Below are 22302 nucleotides of genomic sequence, written 5' to 3' on the forward strand. Positions count from 1 at the left end.
GTTGACCCATGGCATGTGAGATCTTAGTTCCATGATCAGAGATTGAACCCCCATCCCCTGCACTCGAAGGTGGATTCTTAACCACTGGACCATCTGAGAAGTCCCACAAAGCCTACTTTGGACCACTATATTATGCTGTCTCTCAAATGCCACAGAGCAGTCAGCAAAAGGGTGGGGAAACGGAAGGGTCCCTGGGAAACAAGGTGTGGATTCCCATCCCCCACTCATCAGGCACCATCTCCTCCAAGATCATCATCACTGAAAAAGATTTTGCTGAATCTGAGGCCCTGTAAGTAATTAAGCACTGATCACAGAGGCCTCCCTCTTGGATGTATTATAAGCTCGCAGTCTGTAAAGGGAGGGGATGAAGAGCTGTCACCTCCCACCTCCCCCTCTTGGAATAAGAAGGGAACCGTATGTCTCCATTAGGGTTTAGTGCAGTGTTTTCCTAACAAAACCTACTGACTGAATATTTCCTCCTCTGTGTTACATGTGGAACTCATTCTTATCGGAGGCCCTGAGTATTCCAGGTAATTACTTTCAGAAGAATGTCAGAGAAAATTGGCAATTTGGTGACACTACCTAGAGGGCTTAGTGCTACTCCAGCAGAATGGGGGATTAAGATGAAAACTCCAGAAACTGAGTGTCCAGATAAAGATGTATTAACTGTCCTTGCATAGATCTAGAAATCAGTTACATTATAATTTTACCTCCCCAAACGGTTCCCCAGGCAGCTGTGCCATGGACGAGCTGCTTATCACCAGTAAACTCAGAGGAAGATGGCCCAGCATCTCACTGTGGCAGGCAAGTCAGGTCGCTTTGAAGCCTGTCTTTGGGATCTTGGCTTCCTCTTACCCAGAGAACAGACAATGCATTTGTAGATGCAACAGGTAAAAACAGAACTCATAACTCTGGGAAATTCAGAAAGCATTGATGTAGCACCCTTTGGTGTGTGTTGCAAAATCGCTTCTCCCTCTAACTGCCCTGGACTCCCTCTGCTCCTTTGGCAGAGCCCCCTTCCATCCCTTAAGCAGTGCTTTTCTAGTTGTTTGGTTCCTGAGTATTACTGTATGTTTGGAGGAGCCAACTAGAAAATAATTGATACTGAAATCACATAAAAGCCCTTCTGAAGAAGTGTGAAAATGAAAGTGGTATGTGTGATTCTTATTTTTGTATCATTGTACTTTGTTCTCTATATGTGAACTTTGAGGTGAGTTTACTTGTAATTCTGCATAGATTTGCCTCTTCCCTTACTGTTGGATTTGAAGAACTCTTGAAGCTGGGTGACCTCATGTCCCTGCATACTTAACCTTAAATTCTGTGATTTGAAGTTTCATTCCTCTGTTTAGGCAGCTCTGTCTTTCAGCTTTATTTGTGTGCCAGTCATACTAAAATTTGCCCTTTCAGCTTCTGCCTTTTGCATGGAACACTTTGACTTCGTCTGAGCTATTATTCAATATGTGGTTATTCTCAGATTGTTTTGAGAAGGGGTATGTGTCATGAGGTTTTGTCTTCGGACTCTTATGGCTCAGTGTTAATTTAAGAGTGACCTGTGGTTATAGACTCAAGGTTTATGTCCCTTGAAAATTCCTGTGTTGAAGTCCTAAGTATGGCCTTATTTGAGATGGAGTCTCTAAGGAAGCAGTGAAGGTTAAATGAGGTCATAAGGGTGAGTCCCTGATCTGGTGGGTTGGTGTCCTTATTAGTGGAGACACCAGAGCACCCCCACCCCAGTCCCCTCCCATGGAACCTTAGTGGAGAAGATGGCATGTGGAACCTTAGTGAGAAGGGGGCTATCTGCTGGAACTTTCACCTTAGAATTCTAGCATCCAGAACTATGAGGAAATAAATTTTTATGATTTAGGACGCCCAGTCTGTGTTATTTTGTTACACAGCCAGGCAAACTAACACACTCAACCTTTTGTTACATTTACTTGATCTTCTAGTTTGTTTTCTTAGACATTGGCAATCTAAGAAGAATTGTCAGTTGTCAGATGTTAGGTTGTAATTTTCATATCCTTGCAACTAATTTCTTCCTTTTTAAGACCTGGTAAAGTTTTGTAGTTAGAAGAGACCAGATCTTCAAACTGTAATAGGAGTTAGGAAATCAGTGCAGTAGGTTGCAGCTGGCAGTTTTTTAAATGAAATACATTGCCTATGGTTTTGTGAAAGTTGTATTTCCAGAGTATGTATGTGTGACTGTGTGTACTAGATCAAGATATAAAATGTGTTTCTTACTGTAGGTTGTGGCAAAAGATTTTAAATCTGTTGCTCTAATCTAAGATAATCTTTTAGACGCTCTTAAAATATCCATGGCAGGTGATTATTGTTAGAATTTGAAGGAAAAGGAGGACCAGGATTGTGGACTCTGAGGGTTCAGAATTCTGACCTAGAGATCTAAACCCCAAAAGGGAAAGATACAGGGCAGAGAAGAATAAGTTAGGTATGTTCATGAAACCAGTAGTCTTGGGAGGGTGAGGATGGGTGGGGTGACTACAAAGACCAGTATAATGTGCTCTTGTTGGACAAGTTCAGGGTACAGTGAGGTTCTGTGGCAGAGGACTGTCATGGTCATCCAGAGGGATTCAGGAGGACTTCGCAGAGCAAAGGACATTTATGAAGAGACTGTTGTTTAGTCACTAAGTCATGTCTAATTGTGAGACCCCATGAACTGTAGCCCACCAGGCTCCTCTGTCCATGGGATTTCCCAGGCAGGATTACTGGAGTGGGTTGCCATTTCCTTCTACAGGGGATCTTCCCAACCCAGGGATTGAACCCGAATCTCCTGCACTGCTGAGCCAGCAGGGAAGCCAGCCTGAGTCTTAAGTCGGCGTTCATTAAGAGTCTTAAGAGCAGCGTGGGGGTCACATGAGGGGGTAGGTAGCTCATTGAACAGCTTCCAGTGGAGATTAGATATTTAGACCGTACGTCCTAGGTAGCAGGGCTCCATTCTGCTGTAAACATAGTCATCTCAGGCAGCCTGCAGAAGCTGGCAGCAGCCAAAACTGGACTCAGACAATCAATCAGCTGGCAGACTGTTGCCGAGTCCTAGAAGCGAGGACCTGCCTTAGGGCAGCGCCGGAATGTGGCTGTGCAAATGCAGCGAAGGAAGAATCAGTGAGGCCTGACCGTGTTTGGGGTGTAAGAGGCCAGGGGAGGGAGGGGCACCTTCGGCTCGTTTTGGGGTTCAGCACCCAGGGAAAACAGTCATTACTTTCCTAGCAGTAGAGAACATTCAAGAGCAGTCAGCCTTGGGAGGGAAAGTGATGGGGAGATATGGATCTTACATCTTGAGTTGTAGAATTCATAGAGCTCTTAGGGCAGCTTTTCAAGGAATGGCCTTACTAGAGCATTTCTCATGCTTCATAGGTAAAGTTTTCCATTTGTTTGGCTTTTTTTTTTTTTTTTCTTTAGAAAGCCCCCAACTGTTGGGTAAAATATTAGATGTTATTTAAATTCAGCAGGTTTTATTATTCTAAATCCAGGAAGCTATATATTTTCAATATTTTTCTCAGCTAGAACATGAAATTGTTACTCACCTTGACTCATAATCAGGTTTTTAAAAGAGAAGGTGGCAAAACAAGGATTTGTCTGTTTATAAATCAGGTATCAATGTATTATACATTTACATGATGAAATGCCAAGCAGTTGCTTTGAATTAAAAGCCTTCGCAATTCAATTTTTACTTCCTTCAGAGCCTCCTGAACACACTCTGTTTTCTTTATTCGTGGTCATTATTCTACAGTGACTTTTGAGAAGCAGTTTCTTAAAAAGAGTACAAATTGTATTACTCCTCTTTATTGAATTGAAATTCTTAATTAGGCTTTCCATTAATGAATTATGGTATCCATGTTAGGCCAAAAAGGCTAGTTGGATTAATTAAGGTAGTGTTTCGGAATTGGAGTCATCAATGAAAGTTTCCCTAACAACTCAAGCAAAATTTAGTAACAACCATGAAAATTCATATGAGGGAAAAAGTGGCAACAAGAGGAATTTGAATTACACATGATAATGCCAAAAAACTTCATTAAACTTCTTTCAGTGATACTGCTCAAGATAAACTTGACTTTCAGTTCTGGGATGTATTCTTTATTCAGTGATTGGGTCTTCCAGGCTCAGCATGGCAGTGGTCCTAAGGAAAAAGAAATTCACCTTTGACGGTTTATAGAACATTCTGCTTTGATATGGAACCGTGTCTGGAGCATGAAAGAATTTTAACATGATAAGGAGAAAAGATCAGGCTTGTTTTTGATGTTCCGATACTTACTTGACAGGCTTTACAGCTATTTTCAGTTCTGACCTGACTCCTTTTTTTCTTGCTAGTTTAAGATTGGCAGAGAATGGTGGACGTGGATCGATTACAGCCGCTTCCAGGAGCTTATTCAGGAATATGAAGATAGTGGCGGATCAAAAACTTTCAGCGCAAAGGATTATATGGCCAGAACGCCTCACTGGGCCTTATTTGGTGCCAACGAAAGAGGCTTTGATCCCAAGGATACCAGATATCAGAGAAAGAACAAATCAAAGGATATTTCTGGATGTTGAGATTGTCTGAATTTAGGATACTGAAGGACACGAACTGATGGCGACAGAAGGTTCTCAGACTCCAGTGTGATTTTTTTCCAAGGACAGGTTACGCAAATAATATTACACATAGAGAAGGATGTGAGGAAGAACACGGGGATACAAGTCATGTCCCAGGGCTCAGGAGAGAGCAGCCACACTGGAGTGCCTGGGAGTTGGCCTCACCATCTCTTTCCAGAATTCAGTCCCTTTTCTGAATTTACTTCTGAAAGAAAACCATCTTGATGGGCAAGTCCATGAGCATGATTAGTTTTGAATTACAACTAGGAAGACTCGCTGGGATGCCATCCATGGGAGTGTTGTACAGTGTGAATTTCTGTTTCTCTTCCCTCATCGTGGGCTGTTGGTCTTCTTTCGATTGTACTACCTTGAGGTCCACGTGTCTGCTCACTGTAAGATCTCCATCCCTTTCTTACGTCTGATGATAACGCCTCCTGAAAGTAATTTAAATTGTCATCATTCTCAATTACTTTAAATACCACATAGATTTTTTAAATTTTTGCTTAGTTCCAAGCCTGTAGAAATTGAATCAGATCTAAAACTGTACTAGATTTCATTGTTCCCGTACAGATTGCCAGAGAAGGTAGCATGTGAGCTGGAGTAGAGTAAAATCTTCTATAAGGGGAATTGTCATGTGATGTCACTGGATAGTCTCACACACTGTGAAACGAGTACAGTTTGCTTTTGCTTTGAAAAGTCAGCGTGTAAACTCATCACTACCCTTCTAGCAGGTTTCCATCTTCTTTCACTCTTGTGCCCTCGCTACTTTCTGCCGTGTGTTTTTTTAAGGCTCAGTTTTTTTTTCTAGTTGAAAACATCACTAAATACTCAGTGATTTTTTACAGTATTAGTTATATTAAAAATTCCTTTATCCTAAAAATCTAATAAATATCTTTTGTAAGGACTTGGACCACACATTTTCTTTTGAGAGCTTATTTTAAAGATGCTTCTAGTCCTGTGTCTCTAAGTCCCATCAGACCCATCCCCCACCACACCCATATATTCTTCCTGTATTCTCTGCTGAAGTTCATAATGATATAATCTACCTACTCATTTAGTTGAAAACTGGGCACTGTATTTATATCTGAGTGATAGAGTCAAAACATGTCTCTCTGTTGTGCCATACGGTGAAATCTGATGTTCTGCGTCAGCCCACCACATCCTCACATCCCATGTTCCGTTAACTCCTGAGACAGACAAGGGACGGGAGTGATCCAGGACAGTGAGGCAAGATCTCAGCGAAGCTCGGATGTGTTAGTGGTCACTGAGCAGAGATGGAAAATCACCGTGAAGTAAAGCAGCGTGATATGGTCAGCGCTCATGCTGTGGAGCGCACAGATTGGCTGCTGTCTGACAGGCAGCTGAGCACACAGCTCTTGGAAACACTTGAGGGGCTGCTGTGAGGAGCAGGGCAGGTGGCAGGGCCTGGTTGACTTTGGACTGTCCCTCAGCCTCCTCTTCAGCCGGGCACCTCTGCTTTTATTTTTTCATGCATTGAGGTTCTGCTCACAATTTAATTTGAACACAAATATTCTGTTGCTTCAAAGGGAAAACATACAACAAACCTCTCACCTCCTGAAGAACCCTCCTGATGCCATTAGCTTTAAGTACACAAATGAGCAGTTTTTCTCCCCCTGCCATCCAGGAAGTGTTTGCTTTATATTTTTAAAAAATAGCATGGCATATTAATCCTGGTTCACAGACACAGCAGAGAAATTTAAATGCCTAGGGGAAAAAAAAATACAGTAGAATCCGTGTGAAAAAATTTCAGCATTTGCTGAGCAGTATTCGAGTAGAAAAGATGGGAAGGTTGAATGTTCTTAGAAGGTAAGCTGCTTAGAAAATAGCATTCTAGATGTCCAGTGGAAGTTCTTTGTTGGAGTTTGAGCCAGTGAGTCTTACGTTCTGCTGAAAAAAACCAGCCAGTGAAAATAGTTACAAATATTCTAGAAAAATCATTATTCAAGGAAAATCCCTTTGCAAGCTATTAAATCATGTTGTCTAAAATAATTAAAACAACATGAAACAAGAAATCAGCTTCCAAAATGACAGAGTAAGAACCTCAGTGAACTCACTCTCCCTCCAAAACAGTGAAAATACGGGCAAAAAAACTAAAACCAGTGAACTGTAGCCTGTGCGCTTACTCAGTCATGTCCAACTCTTTGTGACCCCGAGGACTGTAGCCCACCAGGCTCCTCTGTCCATGGGATTTTCCAGGCAAGAATACTGGAGTGGGTTGCCATTTCCTCCTGCAGGGAATCTTTCTGACCCAGGGATCAAACCTGTGTTTCCTGCATTGGCAGGTGGATTCTTTACCACTGCACTACCTGGGAAGCCCATGAACTGTAGAACTCTTGACAGTTCAACCATGAGCTGAAAATCATCTTTTAAGAGAAACTACTGAACCTCAATGAAAATTAACAGTTTACTTCTCATAAGAAAGCTTAGAGGCCAGAAGACAGTGGGATGATGTCTTTAAAAAGCTGGAAGAAAAGACTTCCTACCAAAAATTCTATATCTAGCTAAATTTTCCTTCAAAATTAAAGAAGAAATTAAGACATTTCCAGATAAGCACGAAGTAAGAATTCATCACCAGCACACCTGCCTACAAGGAGGAGTCCTCAGGCCTTAACAAAAGTATGTTAGCCACTAACTTGAAATCATGCCAAGAAAGAGCATTGGTGAAAGTACCTATGTAAGTTTTATAAAAGACAATATAAGTGTGTATTTTTGTTTGTAACTCTTCTGTCTGTTTTATAAGACAACTATGTAAAGCAATATTTATAAAAATTGAGTTAATGGACTTAGAATGTATAAAGATGTAATTTGTATGACAGTCATAGCACAAGAGGAGTGTGAGGGGGGAACCAAGCTATACTGGAGCAAGTCTTGATTACCCACTGTTGAAATTGAGTATGTTTCCAAAATGAATTGTTTTAAGATGCTAATTGTAATCTCTAGAATGGCCATAAGAATGAATTTTAAAAATTACAGTAAAAAATGTTTTTGCTTCCAGTTTCAATGTGTGGATTTTTAACTCTCACACCAAACAATTTTCCAGTACCAGCTTCAGCTTAATTCTGACATTGCCTGGAAGTAGCATGAGATCCCATAGATTAAGTGCCCAGCCCCCCAGCTTCAGATGCCAATCACAAGTCCACTTTGTCACCTGTGCTTCTGATCAGCTGGAAGCACAGGTATAAACTGGAGGTTCCCTTGGGTTTGATTAATGTGCTAGAGCAGCTCACAGAATTCAGAGCAACATTTTACTTACTAGATTACTGATTTATTATAAAAGGATATAACTCAGAAACAGCCAGATGGAAGAGATACACAGGGCAAGGTATGTGGGAAGGAAGACAGGGCTTACATGCCTTCTGCACGCACACCACTCTCCCCAAATCTCCATTTGAACACCAATCTGGAAGCTCTCCAAACCCAGTTATTTTAGGGTTTTATATAGAGGTTTTATTACCTTATCATGGTTTGTTACATCATTGGCCATTGGTGATTGACCTTGATCTCCAGCCCTTCTCCCCTCTCTGGAGGTCCAGGCATGGGTCTGAAAGTTCCCAACCCTCTAATCACTTGGTGGAATGCCCTAGCAATGAGCTCTCTCCTTTAGCTACCTAAGGGCTTTCCAAAAGTCACCTCATTAACAGTGAATGACTCCTTTTGTTGTTATTGCTCTCATCACTTAGAACATTCCAGGTGTTTTAGGAGCTCAATGCTAGGAACTAGGACGAAGACCAAATATATATTTCTTATTATAAATCACAGTATCACAAGAGAATTTAAAAGGTATACTAGAAAATACCTGTTTAGCACAAAAGAAGACAGCAATAGGAATAAAACAACACGGATCTAAGAGATTCAAAAAAAGCAAAAATGCCAGGCATAAATCTTACCTTATTGGTAAGTATATTATGTAAGTAGATTAAATACCCTAATCAAAAGAGGCAGAATGTATTTTTCTTCTAAATCCAATTATATGCTGTCTACAGTAGACACATTTTAGATTAAAAGACTAAAGGAATTGAGACAGATATAGCATGGAAGCAGTGACCAAAAGAGAGCTGGAGTGACTACTAATGTAAAAAACATAGGCTTTATTTATTTTTTATTTAAAAATTTATTAATTTAATTGGAGGCTAATTACTTTACAGTATTGTAATGGTTTTTGCCATACACTGACATGAATCAGCCATGGGTGACATGTGTTCCCCATCCTGAAGCCCCCTCCCACCTCCCTCCTCATCCCATCCCTCTGGGTCATCCCAGTGACCAGCCCTGAGCATCCTGTCTCATGCATCAAACCTAGACTGGCGATCTGTTTCACATATAATAACGTATTTCAATGCTATTCTCTCAAATCATCCCACCCTCACCTTCTCCCACAGAGTCCAAAAGACTGTTCTTTACATCTGTGTCTCTTTTGCTGTCTTGCATATAGAGTCATTGTTACCATCTTTCTAAATTCCATATATATGCATTAATATACTGTATTGGTCAAAAACATAGACTTTAATACAAAAAATTACTAGGGACCAAAGGGATGTTTTATAGTGATAAATTTTAATTATTATAATTATTTATAATTCCATCTTATTAGAAAGATTGTAATCATTATTGGTAATGATTGTAAGCATGAATGGACCTAGCAATAGCGCCTCAAAATATGTGAAACAAAACCTGACTGAATTGACGGGAGATGATTCAGTAGTAACTGGAGACTTGCATAACCCACTTACAATAATGGATAGAGCAACTCGGCCAAAGACTGACAAGCAAGTGAGATTTGAGCAACACTGTGAAACAAGTACCCCAACAGACCTCTTAGAACACTCCACTGAAAACACCTCCTTCTCAAGTGCCTGTGGAACATTCCCCAGTAACAGACCATATGTTAGGTCAGAAAACAAGTCTCAATAAATTTAAAAGGATTGAAATTATACAAAGTATATTCTCTGACTAATGGAATGAAGTTAGAAAGCAATAGCAGAAGAAAATTTGGAAAATTCATACATCAAAAAAAAATATACATTGAAATTACCCAACATCCTAAACAAACAGTGGGTCAAAGAGAAAGTCACAGGGCAATTAGGAAAGATTCTGAAATGAATGAAAATGAATATACAACATACCAGAACTTAATGGGATGCTGCTAGTGTTGTGCTTAGAGGAAAATTTATAGCTGTAAATGCCTTCATTAAAAAGAAGATGCATCTCAAATTAATAACCAGACCTTCCACCTTAAGGAACTAGAAAAAGGAACAACTAAACCCAAAGTGAACTAAAGTGAAGTCGCTCAGTCCGACTATTTGCGACCCCATGGACTGTAGCCTACCAGGCTTCTCAGTCCATGGGATTTTCTAGGGAAGGGCACTGCAGTGGGTTGCCATTTCCTTCTCCAGGGGATCTTCCTGACCCAGGAATGGAATCCAGGTCTCCCCCACTGCAGGCAGACGCTTTTGCCCTCTGAGCCACCAGGGAAGCCCAAGTGAACTAAAGGAAGAAAATAATAAACACCAGGGCAAAAATAAACGAAAGAAAGAAAAGCAAAAGAAAAAATTAGTGAAGCTAAAAGTTGGTTCTTTGAAAAAATCAACAAACTTGGCAGACCTTTAGCTAGGCTCACCAAGAAAACAGGAAAGTGCAAATAGTTAAAATCAGCTGTGAATGCAGTTTTGTAAATATACTAAAAGAGATGCATTGTGATTATACTAAAAGCTATACTGTACAATTTAAGGGGGTAGATTTTTAGGTATATGAGATATATCTCAATACAAGTGTTTTAAAAACACAGAGGTGAGCTTTATGAAACCAATATAGGATAAAATCAGTGGAAATTTTGGAGAAAAATTATGTATTTTTATGTTTATACTAAATACCAAAAAAATGAAACAAAAATCTCAGAAGAAACCTTGAGTGATGGCCTTTCTTGACCAATGGCTTCCAGCTCTCTCATGCATTAGAATCACCTGGGGGTGTGTGTGTGTGTGTGTGTGTGCGCGCACTCAGTCATGTCCGACTCTTTGCAACCCCACGGATTGCCCACCAGGCTTCTCTGTCCATGGGATTTTTCAGGCAAGAATGCCGGAATGGGTTGCTACTTCCTACCCGAGTGGGTCTTCCTGACCCAGGAATTGAACCCACGTCTCGTATGTCCTGTGTTGGCAGGCGGGTTCTTTACCACTAGTGCCACCTGGGAAGTCCCAGAATCATCTGGAGCGCTTGTTAAAAAAGATTTCTGGACCTCTAGAGTTTCTGATATTGCAGGTGTGCAATGCAGAAGAATTTGCCTTTCTAACAGTTTCCTGTGTTTTACAAATGCTGCTAAGAGACCACACTTTCAGAACCTCTCATAGATACAAAAGTGGTATAAGAGTTACAGAAGTTGGGGGAGGAAGAACATTGCAGATAGAGGACTGAGGATGCCCAAAGACCAGGTAGGGAAGGATCGTGGCACCTTTGAGTAGCTGTAGGCAGGCCGCAGGGGCTGGAGGATACTGCGGAAGCTGAAGGAAAGAGCCCAGCCACTCAGGGGAACCAGGAAAACAGAATGGTGATGACTCAGGGAGATGTAGGCCAGTCCAAGCCCTAAGAGCAATTATGCAAAGGAACAGCGTGATTAGATTTGCATGTTAATAAGATCACTCTAGCTTCTGGTTGGAAGATGGCCTGGAGAGACCAAAAAGGGAAGGCAATGAGTTGATGGGTGTTCTTGTAGAACAGGCCAGAGGTGATGGCCCGGGAGGTAGCCTTTCAGCAGTGCACGTCCTTGTGTGCTGCCCTGGTGGTTGGGATGGAGGAGAGTGGGTGGATTTGAAAGAGACCTTAGAAGGAAACAGTGATGGATTTGGCCACTGATGGGTGGGGGAGGGTGGAGAGCAGGGAGGCGGGAGGGATGAGTCGTCAAGGCTGACTCCTGGGTTTCTGGCTTGAGAGCAGCAGAGATGACGGTGCTGCTCTGCAGGCTGGCTGAGACTGGAAGGGGGCCAGGCCTGGGGGAGATCCTGAGTTTGTCTGTGGACGTGTGGGCTTGGAACCACCCAAGGCTTCCAAGGGGAAGGTCGAGCCGGCAGTCAGGCATACACGTCTGGGGTGGAAGAAATGAACAGTCATTGGTGTAGGTTATTCTTGGAGAAGAGCCAAGTATACTTCTTATACTTAAGAGGGGCCAAAGTTACCTTAGAAGAGAGTGTAAAGTGAGGAGAGGAGAGGTCACACCTCTAGGACTTCTAGCAGGTAGGGGTGGGACAGGAAAGAAAGTCCCCTGAATCTTCAACAGAGGAGACAGGAGGATAACCCGACCTGTGGAACCACAGGAACCTGTGGTGAGGGGTGGGGATAGATCAAGAAAAGACTGGAGAACAATTTCAGAGGCAGTGAGAAGTGAGTCACCGAGGACCATCCCTTGGATGGGGGTCCTAATCAATACTTAACAGGGCAGTGTGCCCACCAGTGAAAGTATTTGAAGGCCTTTTTAAAAAATTACTTTTTATTGGAGTATAGTTGCTTTACAACATTGTGTTAGTTTACAGCAAAGTGAATCAGATATATTTAGCCATGTTAAAAGTGCACGTCACTCAGTTGTGTCTGACTCTTTGAGGCCTCATGGGCTGTCCATGGATTTCTCCAGGCAAGAATACTGGAGTGGGTAGCCACTCCCTTCTCCAGGGGAGCTTCCTGACCGTGGGACTGAACCCGGATCTCCTGCATTGCAGGCAGACTCCAGTGTTTGAGCCCAGGGAAGCCCGTATGTACACACACAGCCCCTCTTGTTTGGATTTCCTTCCCATTTAGGCCACTGCAGGGCACTGCGTAGGGTTCCCTGAGCTGTAAGCAGTAAGTTCTCGTTATATACCTATTTATACTCAGTATCAATCTGTAGAATCTAGAACAACGGTTTAGATGATCTTATTTGCCAAACAAATAGAGACACAGACATAGAGAACAAACAGTTGAAGACTTTTTACTGGCAGAAGATGCTTATGATATAATGCTGAGTTTAAAACTCAGAATACAAAATCCCAGTTATCATCGTAATTATGTAAAAATCCTATGTCTGAAACAACCAATAAGTGAACATCTATTATTTTAATTAGTCTAGCACTGTAAAAGGTATGAGGAAATGTGTTTTCTACCTTGTGGAGTCAGCCTTTAAACTTTTTCCTTAAATAAGATCCTGAAGTTGGAATTCAGCCTGTGCTGCTGCTGCGGCGTACGTCGCTTTGGTCGTGTCCGACTCTGTGCGACCCCATAGACGGCAGCCCACCAGGCTCCCCCGTCCCTGGGATTCTCCAGGCAAGAACACTGGAGTGGGTTGCCATTTCCTTCTCCAATGCACGAAAGTGAAGAGTGAAAGGGAAGTCGCTCAGTCGTGTCTGACTCTTAGCGAACCCATGGACTGCAGCCCACCAGGCCCCTCTGAGTACTGGAGTGGGGTGCCATTGCCTTCTCCGGGAATTCAGCCTATAGTTGGAGTTAAATCTATTCCAAACAGCATATTTTGTCAGCTGAAAGGTTATTTACTCTTTTTTGTTTTTCTTTCAGTGTGTTGGGTTGCTTTTTTTCACCTTTTATTTAAATACAAATTGATGAACCCTTCCCAGGGCACTGTTGATTTAACGCAAGTTGGCAGTGACTAATCTCATTGGCTATTAGCCTGCGTGATGTTCTTGTCCTTTACTGATTTCCTTTCATTCAATATAATAAAGTATGTTGCTCTCATGACTAGGTTTTCAAGCTGTTTGGTACAGAGTTGTAAATTTTCTTGCCTTTTCTGGAGAAAAAGACCCTCTTATTTGGAAGGAGCTCTTGCGTGGTTAGATTTCTCCTCACTGATTTCAGGAATTCCAGCCTCGATGTTAGAGACCTTATAGTGGCCACAGTCCTCAATCTAAGGCAAGTCAGTTTGCAGCGGACTGTGAGGGCAGCTACCCACTTCTGGGTGAGAAAGGAGTGTGTATTTGCAGAAAATTGGACCAGGCAGACATTTTGTGATTTCTTCTCTGGTCTGGTCTGAAGTCGCTCAGTCGTGTCTGACTCTATGTGACCCCTTGGACTGGAGCCCGCCAGGCTCCTCAGTCCATGGGATTCTTCAGGCAAGAATACTGGAGCGGGTTGCCATTCCCTTCTTCAGGGAATCTTCCCAGTTCTTATCAAGTGCTGTGAAACTCCAGCTAATGCTTTCACCTTCCTCCTTATTGAGGAAGCAGATTAATTGTGTAGCTAATTAACTGGTTCTCACTGAGGACTACTAGACATTTGTACTCTGATTGCTGGCTAAGGAGAAGTGGGATAAAATCACTTGGACTGTGGAAGAATTGAAGTTTATTTTTTAAGCACCTGGTCCCTCCCCTCCACGCTCCTGCCAGGAGGAGCCTGCAGTTCCCTGATCTGCCCATCACTCGGGCAGGAAAGAGGGCCTGGACTGTCCCCCAACGCAGGACCCCAGCTCCGGGAGGGATTAGCAAATGCCAGTTTCACCGTGTTCACACCCTCCCACCTGCCTCCAGAGGAGGGGGAGCTGAGGCCATAGAGGAGGGCCCAGGAGCCTCACCCCGGGGCAGCGAGGCAGAAGGGGCTTTCTGAGATTGTGCCGAGAGGGTTAAGCCGACCTGAGCACTGCTTTGGGGGTATTGGGCACATCTGGGTTGAGCAGGGGAGCCCTGTGGTCAGGTTATGGTGTTTGCGGGGTGCCAGCTGGGCTTGGAACTCCTGCCAGTCACCTGCTGTGCACAGCAGTAGGGATTCTTGGGGCAAGCCCTTACGTAAGGCCTTAATCCTGGAGAAGGAAATGGCAACCCAGTCCAGTATTCTTGCCTGGAGAATTTCATCCACAGCGGAGCCTGGCAGGCTACAGTCCATGGGTCACAAAGAGTTGGACACTATTGAGTGACTAACATTACTACTAAGGCCTTAATAGCCAGGAATTTGAGCTCTTCTGACTTGTCTCTGACCTGGCCCCTTCCCAGGGGACCAGGACTCCGCACTTCCTCGGTAGCACAGTCAGCTCCTGAGCAGCAGTGTGGGAGCTGGGGACAGGGGTTCAGTCTGAAAAGCAATGCCTCGTGTTTGGGGGACAGTGAAGGTGAAGATGTCCCTGGAGGGGAGGGTGCAGCTTAGAGCACATGGATGCAGATTCTTGGCAAGTGTGTGCCGTGTGGTTGGGGTTGGATTGTTTTTCCTGGCAGATAGAACCCACCAGTGTTCATCTGGTGGATGTGCTCTCTTTAGGCATCAGTCTGCACATGGTGCTGGAGGGACACAAAATCAGAGAAATAATTCCTGGCCATTTATTGAGAACCCTGGCTTCCCTGGTGGCTCAGACAGTAAAGAATCTGCCTGCAATGCTGAAGACCTGGGTTTGATCCCTGGATTGGGAAGATCCCCTGGAGAAAGGAATGGCCACACCACTCCAGTATTCTTGCCTGGAGAATTCCATGAACAAAGGGAGCCTTGCCTGGCTACAGTCCATGAGTCACAAAGAGTCAGACACAACTGAACAACTTACACTTTCCTATTTTCCAGAAAACATTTATCGAAAGTCCAGACTCTTGTTCAGTGCATTCGAAAGAATGTAGGCAAGGAACAAAAAACTCAAAGAAACACACACGCTAACGCTGAGGAGCAAAAAGAACAAAGAAGCAGTTTATTGAGGCAAAAGCAAAGGATACACTTTTCGAGTGCAGGCATCCTCGAAATTTGGGGGGTACACTGCAGAGTTGTTGATTCCCCCCTTTTACCTTATTTTAGGCCCTTGAATGGCAGGGGGTCATTTGATTAGGAGGTAGAATATTCATTGACGGGAGAGTCGAGGTGAGGCCTGGATGGCTGCAGGTTGCACCTGTGCGTTTGTCTCCTGAAGTCACCATTATATGCACTGTTAAGAGCTGTTTGAAAAGCTATGACCAACCTAGACAGCATATTTAAAAGCAGAGACATTACTTTGCCAACAAAGGTCCGTCTAGTCAAAGCTATGATTTTTCCAGTAGTCACATAGAGAGACTGAATGTGAGAGTTGGACTATAAGGAAAACTGAGCACCGAAGAATTGATGCTTTTGAACTGTGGTCATGGAGAAGACTCTTGAGAGTCCCTTGGACTGCAAGGAGATCCAACCAGTCCATCCTAAAGGAAGTCAGTCCTGAATATTCATTGGAAGGACTGATGCTGAAGCTGAAACTCCAATACTTTGGCCATGTGATGCGAAGAGCTGACTCATTGGAAAAGACCCTGATGCTGGGAAAGATTGAAGGCAGGAGGAGAAGGGGACGACAGAGGATGAGATGGTTGGATGGCATCACCGACTCTATGGACATGATTTGAGTAAGCTCTGGGAGTTGGTGATGGACAGGGAAGCCTGGCATGCTGGAGTCCATTGGGTTGCAAAGAGTCAGACACAACTGAGCGACTGAACTGAACTGAAGAGCTGTTTTTCCTTAAATTGTCTCTCACTAGTCGAGCAGCCACAGGTGGAAGGTTGTTCAGGGTCATCAACAACCTGTACACTTTTATTGCACATGCTCCATGGTTTTCATGGTCAGAGTTTCTTGTTCAGATGCTGTAAAGGTTCTGCCTTAGATGCCATTCCTCCATGTGTCATGGCCTCAGGAAATGTGAAGCAAGGAGGTGGCTTTGCCTTCTGCCTAATTTGTATGCATGAGGAGGCTGTCCTTGGGCCCGATCCTGTCTTTCCTGCCTCATTATACGCCAGGCTGTGGGCATGGCCTCTGCCTCCAGGATTGGGGGTTAAATGGCAGGCCCTGGTCAGAGCTGTTAACTTTCTGCCCCACCTCAAACTCTGTCCAACTCTCTCAGGCAGGCTGCCAGAGAGAAGGTTGTTGAATGCACATCTGACTGTGTCCCTTCCGCCTAAACCTTCTCATGCTTCCTCCAAGCCCACTGTCAACTCCTCAGCCTGACTCACCTCACCACCTGGTCCTGGAGAACTGTTTATGCCACTGCTTCATCTGTAATATCCAGCCCCCTAACCAGCTCCTGCTCAGCTTCTAAACTCAGACTTCTGTGTTTGTGATTTGTGATTAACCTCATTCAGATTATTTTATTGGTTAGCTGGTTCAAGTACTCATTGTCCTTGAGTTTTTTCACCCAGAGTATTTCAACACATTTGCAGAACTCATAGCCTTTGGCAGAGCATCCTTATTCATATTGCCCTGTCTTTAGGGTTGGAGTCTTGGGGTGGACTTTAATGGTCCCCCAAAGGACATGAGCCACACTGAGCAGTTTTGCTTAGATGCACATGCTCAAGAGTTCTGACCTCTGGATTTATGCTTAAGCCACAGTACATTATTGATCACTTTGTACTCGAAATGGTTGATAGTTGGGGATAAAAATTTTCATGATGCTTTATTTTTAGGTGGTTTTGTCCTCTAATTATTCTAAATTGCTATTAGATGGAAAAAGATGTTTATACTGTAGAGTCCCTAACTGCTGTCATGTCATGAAAGCATGTAGCACTCAGCATGCTCTCAGCTACCGGTAACAGAATTAATGGTTCTGAACTAGTGGTTTTGAACAATAGGGATTTTTTATTGTTTCATGTAAGCAATCTGAAAGTAGGTGGTTCCAGGTTGAATCTAGGGATGAATAATCAAAGACTCAGGCAGTTTCCAAGCTTTACACCACACCCTGTAGATATGCTGACTTTTATTTTCAGACTGTTGCCCCATGGTCTCAAAATGGCTGCCACAGCTCCAGGCATCACATTCTCTCACTGTTGTATTCAGAGCTTGGTAGGAAAAGGATGAGGAAGAGAGCTCTCTTCTGTTGAGTTGCTCTATTAATCAAAAAGGGAAGAACACCTTATAGACTTCTCTTTAAGTTTTATTAACCATAATGGGTCATTTGACAACCTCCAGTTGCAAGGGAGGCTGAGAACACAAGTGTCTGACATTTTTAGCCTCTAATGTGAGAGAGGGGCTCTATTAGGAGGGAAAAAAGTGGACAACAACTCCCTCTGCCACAGAGAATGTATATCTTGCATCATCCACCAAACAAGTACAGAGCACCTGCTAAGAGCCAGATTCTTGCTGTGGGTGCTAGAAGCGAAGCTTCACATCATCTGGTTCAGTCCCTGCCCTGTCCTGGAGAGAAGCTGTATTCATGAGCTAGAGGTTAAAAATTAGCAAATTAAATGCAAAACACTCTCAGAACTCCTAGGAGCAGAACTGAGAAGCAATCTTGGTTTTGGAGAATGGAGAGCTTCATGGAAGAGGTGACATTTGAACTGTGTCTTGAAGGATGAATAGGAGTTTACCAGGGGAAAGAAACAAGAAAAGGCCAATTCTGACCAGGGGGCAATGAGGGCAGATTCAGAGCTGTGCAAAAGCCTGCTTTGGTTTTATTGACCACCACCTCCTCCATCACCACCCTGGCTCTGAAGGAGTGCCACCCTTAACCAGAGCTGAGCCTCAGGACCCATTTGGCTGATCTGAGAGTGACAGTGATGTGTGCTCATTCCACCTGGGGAGTCTTCATTCAGAAGGACATGAAGTCCTTCATGCCTGCCATGGGTGGTGTGGGCTGCTCTGTGGGGGCATTTGTTCTTCATTCAACCCACAGTGACACCCCCACTATTGGAGGAGGCCCTGACCCTCACCCCTGTATGGGGGTGGGGGGATGTCTTGTAGAGGTTGTGCTTAGTCTCTCCCTGCACCCCCACCCCTGCTGGCCTTCACGTTGGCCATACGACCTGAACCAGGCAGTGGCTATGCCCACCCGCTGGGTATGGTGATGAGTCCAGATGTGAGCAGGACCGATTGAAGGCCTTCCCTGGACTTCTTGAAGTCCAGCCTGCAGAGGCTGATCTGAGAGATGGAGCCCGTGTCCTGCCAGGGCTCCAAGCCCATATCCAGGCATCTCTGCACAGCTTCCCTACGCATCCCATTATGAGAGCGACAAATCACCTTTCCCACTTGGGTTCATTGGAGCTGGTTTTATCACTTGCAATAAAGTCTTGGCTAATCTACTAGCACACATCATTAGCGAAAGCACACTGTCTGCTGCCTGGCTGCCACCTCTCCTGGTAATGTCCCTGTCCCCAGTGAGGCCTTCTCTTCTGTCTTACTGAGTCTGGTTGGAGGACAAACTCCTGGGAGGGCTGGCTTGGCATCTCTTCTCCTGTTTCTCCAAGACCTTCCCTCTGTGGCTTCTTTCGCTCCAAGCCAGCCAGTGGCTCCTGTGGCCACAGTGGCCCAGGCGTGCAGGTCCCTGTCATCCCACTGCTACGTGGGGTCTGTCTCATCCAGGAAGTTCCCCCATGTGCAGCTGGAGCCTGTACAGGTGATAAAACTCCCTCTGCTTTTCACTGTCACTCCTTTGGGATGTTCACACGTTTCCCTGGGCCTGTGGTCTGCTCGCCAGGGGAGCCCATCACCTTGCTGACATGTGAGCCAGAGCACAGAGCAGCAGAGAAAATCAACAACCCTTGATGACCTCGTCTGGCCCAGGAGCTCCCTTCTCTGGGCAGCCTGTCTCAGCTGGAGTCTCTCCAAGCTTCATCAACAAGATTACTCTATACTCAGATGAATGACTTCTCAATTCCTCATTTTCTTCTCCTGAACAGAACACCCTCCTATGGAGACTTCCCTGGTCTAGTGGTTAAGAATCCGCCTTCCAATGCAGGGAACACAGGTTTGACCCCTGGTTGGAAAACTTAAGATCCCACATGCCGCAGGACAACTATGCTCGCCCACCACAACTACTGAGCCTGCGGGCCACAGCCAAGACCCAACAGAACCAAAAATAAATAAATTAAAAATAAATCTGATTCAAGCTGAATTCCTTTAAAAAAACAAAAACAAAAAACCTCCTATCAAAGGGATTGGCGAACCAGGCCCCATGAGCCACATCTAGCTTGAGTCCTATTTTTGTACAGCTGCAAGGCGACCTTTTGTAAAATAGGTTTTACAATTTCAAATGGTTGAAAAAAAATCAGAAGGGTGATCCAGGTGGCGCTAGTGATAAAGAACCTGCCTGCCAATCAGGAGATATGACACTTGGGTTCGATCCCTGGGTCGGGAAGATCCCCTGGAGGAGGGCATGGCAACCCACTCCACTATTCTTGCTTGGAGAATCCCATGGACAGAGGAGCCTGGCAGGCTACAGTCCATAGGGTTGCAGAGTTGGACATGACTGAAGCAACTTAGCACCCAGTATGATATTTCATGGCGTGTGAGAATCGTATGAAGTTCACATCTCTGTGTCTATAAGTAAAGACTGGTTGCAACACAGCCACGCCCATCTATTTGCATATTGTCTGTGGCTGCTTTCGCACTGCAGTAGCCGCGGGTGAACTGCTGTGACAGAGACCATAGGACTTCTCAGTGCCTAAATGATTTATTGTTTACAGAAGATGTTTGCAGACCCTGCTGTGCCCTTTCCCCTTTGGTTTCTGGTGACTTCCGTTCCACCCGAATCTCCCAGAGAAAGGCACACCCCTCGTGCTGCTCCAGCGTGGGGACTTCGGATTTTCAGGGGACAAGAAGGAGAGCGCAGCTTAATCCCAAAGACTTTATGGTCAGTGCTGATGTTTCAGACTTCCGAGGGGGCTTCTTGGGGGAGAGTGGGCTTCTCATGCCCTTCAAATGACAACACGTGACAGTGGAAGCTTCAGATCCAGAGGCCAGTCCCAGGCCAGTCCTGGGGCGGCTGCTACTTCTACAACCTTCCAAGACAGCTTTGGAGGCTGTCCCACTAGATCCCCCTACACTGTCCCACTGGCTCCATAAAAAAAGGCCTAGATCCTGCCCCTTCCTAGGCCAACCGTCACTTCTGCTTTGCTATAAGAATTCAGGAAACTAATGAGGACTTAGGCCCAGCATGTCTTTGGGACGTGATGGCAACCTCCCACTAGTTTTCTCTTTGGAACCCCAAGTCTTCGGACTCCCACAGTCTCAGCTGGCCTGGCCATGAGCCAGGGTTACCCCAGGTTCCATTCTGAGTCCTAAGTTTTGCCACCACTTGCTCTTAATGGCCAGCTGACCTAGGAGGCACAGGTGAAACTCTCAGGCTGGGTACCTGGGGAGCATCTGAACTAGAGATGGGCAAGCGTAAGCATCAGTGATGGGCTGATCGGAAGAGGAGACCACACAGGTCCATCAGGGTGCGTTTGGCTGCAGGTAACAATCCCGCATCAATGGTCATTAAGCACAGCAGGCACTTAATCATCTCACGTGGTACGGCATCTGGAGGTGTACTCTGCATTTCCTTTGGTGGCTCAACGATACCAACAGGACTCCAGTCGTTTTACTGTCACCGTAGCTCCAGGCGTGACAGCCACATTCAAAGGCAGGGAAGCCAGGGCAGCAAAAAAACTTTTTACTTGCTTGGCTCTTGCCCTTCAGAGGGTGAATGCCTTTCCCAGAAGCCTCCAGCAGACTTCTCTGTACATCTCTGTGGCCAGAACCATCTCCACCTGGTACTTGAGCAAAATTGGGATTGTATGAGCAGGAAGAGGGGGAGATGTAGCCTTGGCAGCTCCCACCCTTCATGGCCACTGGACTTTCTGGACCAATGAGAAGTTAGCCCCTTCTATTCATCTCCTGCCGAGTCTTGCCTTTGGAAGGTATGTTGGAGGAGTGAGATGTGTGTGTGTCGGGGGGTGGGCAGGATGCAACTCAGTGTTGGGTCTGATGCACCTCTCAGCACCCTGCAAGGAGGAGGGGAGTCAGAAAGCTGGGTACCCAAAGTAACCTTTTCAAAAGTCTTCGTCCACAAGGGCTATAAAAAACGCTGGAGTTGTTGGGACTTCCCTGGTGGTTCAGTGGCTAAGACTCCATACTCCCAATGCAGGCGGCCCAGGTTCAATCCCTGGTCAGGGAAGTAGATCCCACATGCCGCACTCAACTAAGAATTCCCATGCAGCAGCTAAAGATCCCACGTGCTGCATCTAAGACCTGGCACAGCCAAATAAATAAATATTAAAAAACAAATTTCCTGGGGTTGATGGGTAGAGACCTAAAAGGCAGGAAGGTTGGGCTTCCCAACCCAGCCTTCCCTCTGCCCCCTTCTCAGGTCACGTAAGTATGAAATGGTGGTTTTGTTGTGAGCAGGGCCAGGCCAGGCTCTTGCTGATGGAGAATGCTGGTGATGCGGGGTTGTCACCATGGTGGGCTATCTGGTTCACAGAGCAGGCAATTTCCCTTCCCCCAGCCAGCCTCCCCTCTTCCCAGGCCTACCCTACTTCCACCAATCATCTCAGCAGGACCCTGGTCTCCTAAGAGGGTGGTCAAGAGTTGGGTGTTTGTCCTTGAGCAGTTGAGTTTGTGATCACAAAGTTATCCTTCCCCAGGAGGTCATCCCAATTCCCAAACCCTTCCTGGCAGGGACTCATCCCTGGTTTGTTCCCAGGAGTAAGGAGGGTTCTCTCTTTTTGGGTTTTTTCTTGTTCCTTTGCCTGGGACAGAGGGGGAGGTTCCCGGAGGTGACATTTCAATCTATCTTCTCCAGGACCAGTCGGCCAGAGGTCTGTCTGGGTCTGTCTGCTGCTAACGGGCCGTGTGCAGGCCATTAGGTAGAGCCCTAGCTGGCTGGTTGTTTTTTTTTTTTTTTTTAAGCCTATTATTTTAATTCCCGAAGCTTTTACAAGGAACAGGCAGCAAATACAGCAACAGCAACACACTCTGTCTGCCTCCTAATTATGACAGTTCATGACTCAGAATCTCAAATTGGTCATTTCTTTGGCCCCAGC

At 45.0% G+C, this 22302-nt stretch overlaps 1 protein-coding gene across 2 annotated transcripts in view; it reads left to right on the plus strand.

Annotated features, from left to right (window-relative positions):
- LOC110125218 (S-adenosyl-L-methionine-dependent tRNA 4-demethylwyosine synthase TYW1) overlaps positions 1-7599 on the plus strand; it is a 144404-nt gene extending 136805 nt beyond the window's left edge. For both annotated transcript variants that reach the window (XM_070461277.1, XM_070461278.1), the window contains one exon: positions 4324-7599. In XM_070461277.1, the coding sequence (XP_070317378.1) occupies positions 4324-4545 (222 nt within the window). In that variant the 3' untranslated portion in view covers positions 4546-7599. The remainder of the gene's footprint in view (positions 1-4323) is intronic.
- The last annotated feature ends 14703 nt before the right edge of the window (positions 7600-22302 follow it).

The sequence above is a fragment of the Odocoileus virginianus genome, chromosome 33, assembly GCF_023699985.2.
Source record: "Odocoileus virginianus isolate 20LAN1187 ecotype Illinois chromosome 33, Ovbor_1.2, whole genome shotgun sequence".
Taxonomy (NCBI): domain Eukaryota; kingdom Metazoa; phylum Chordata; class Mammalia; order Artiodactyla; family Cervidae; genus Odocoileus; species Odocoileus virginianus.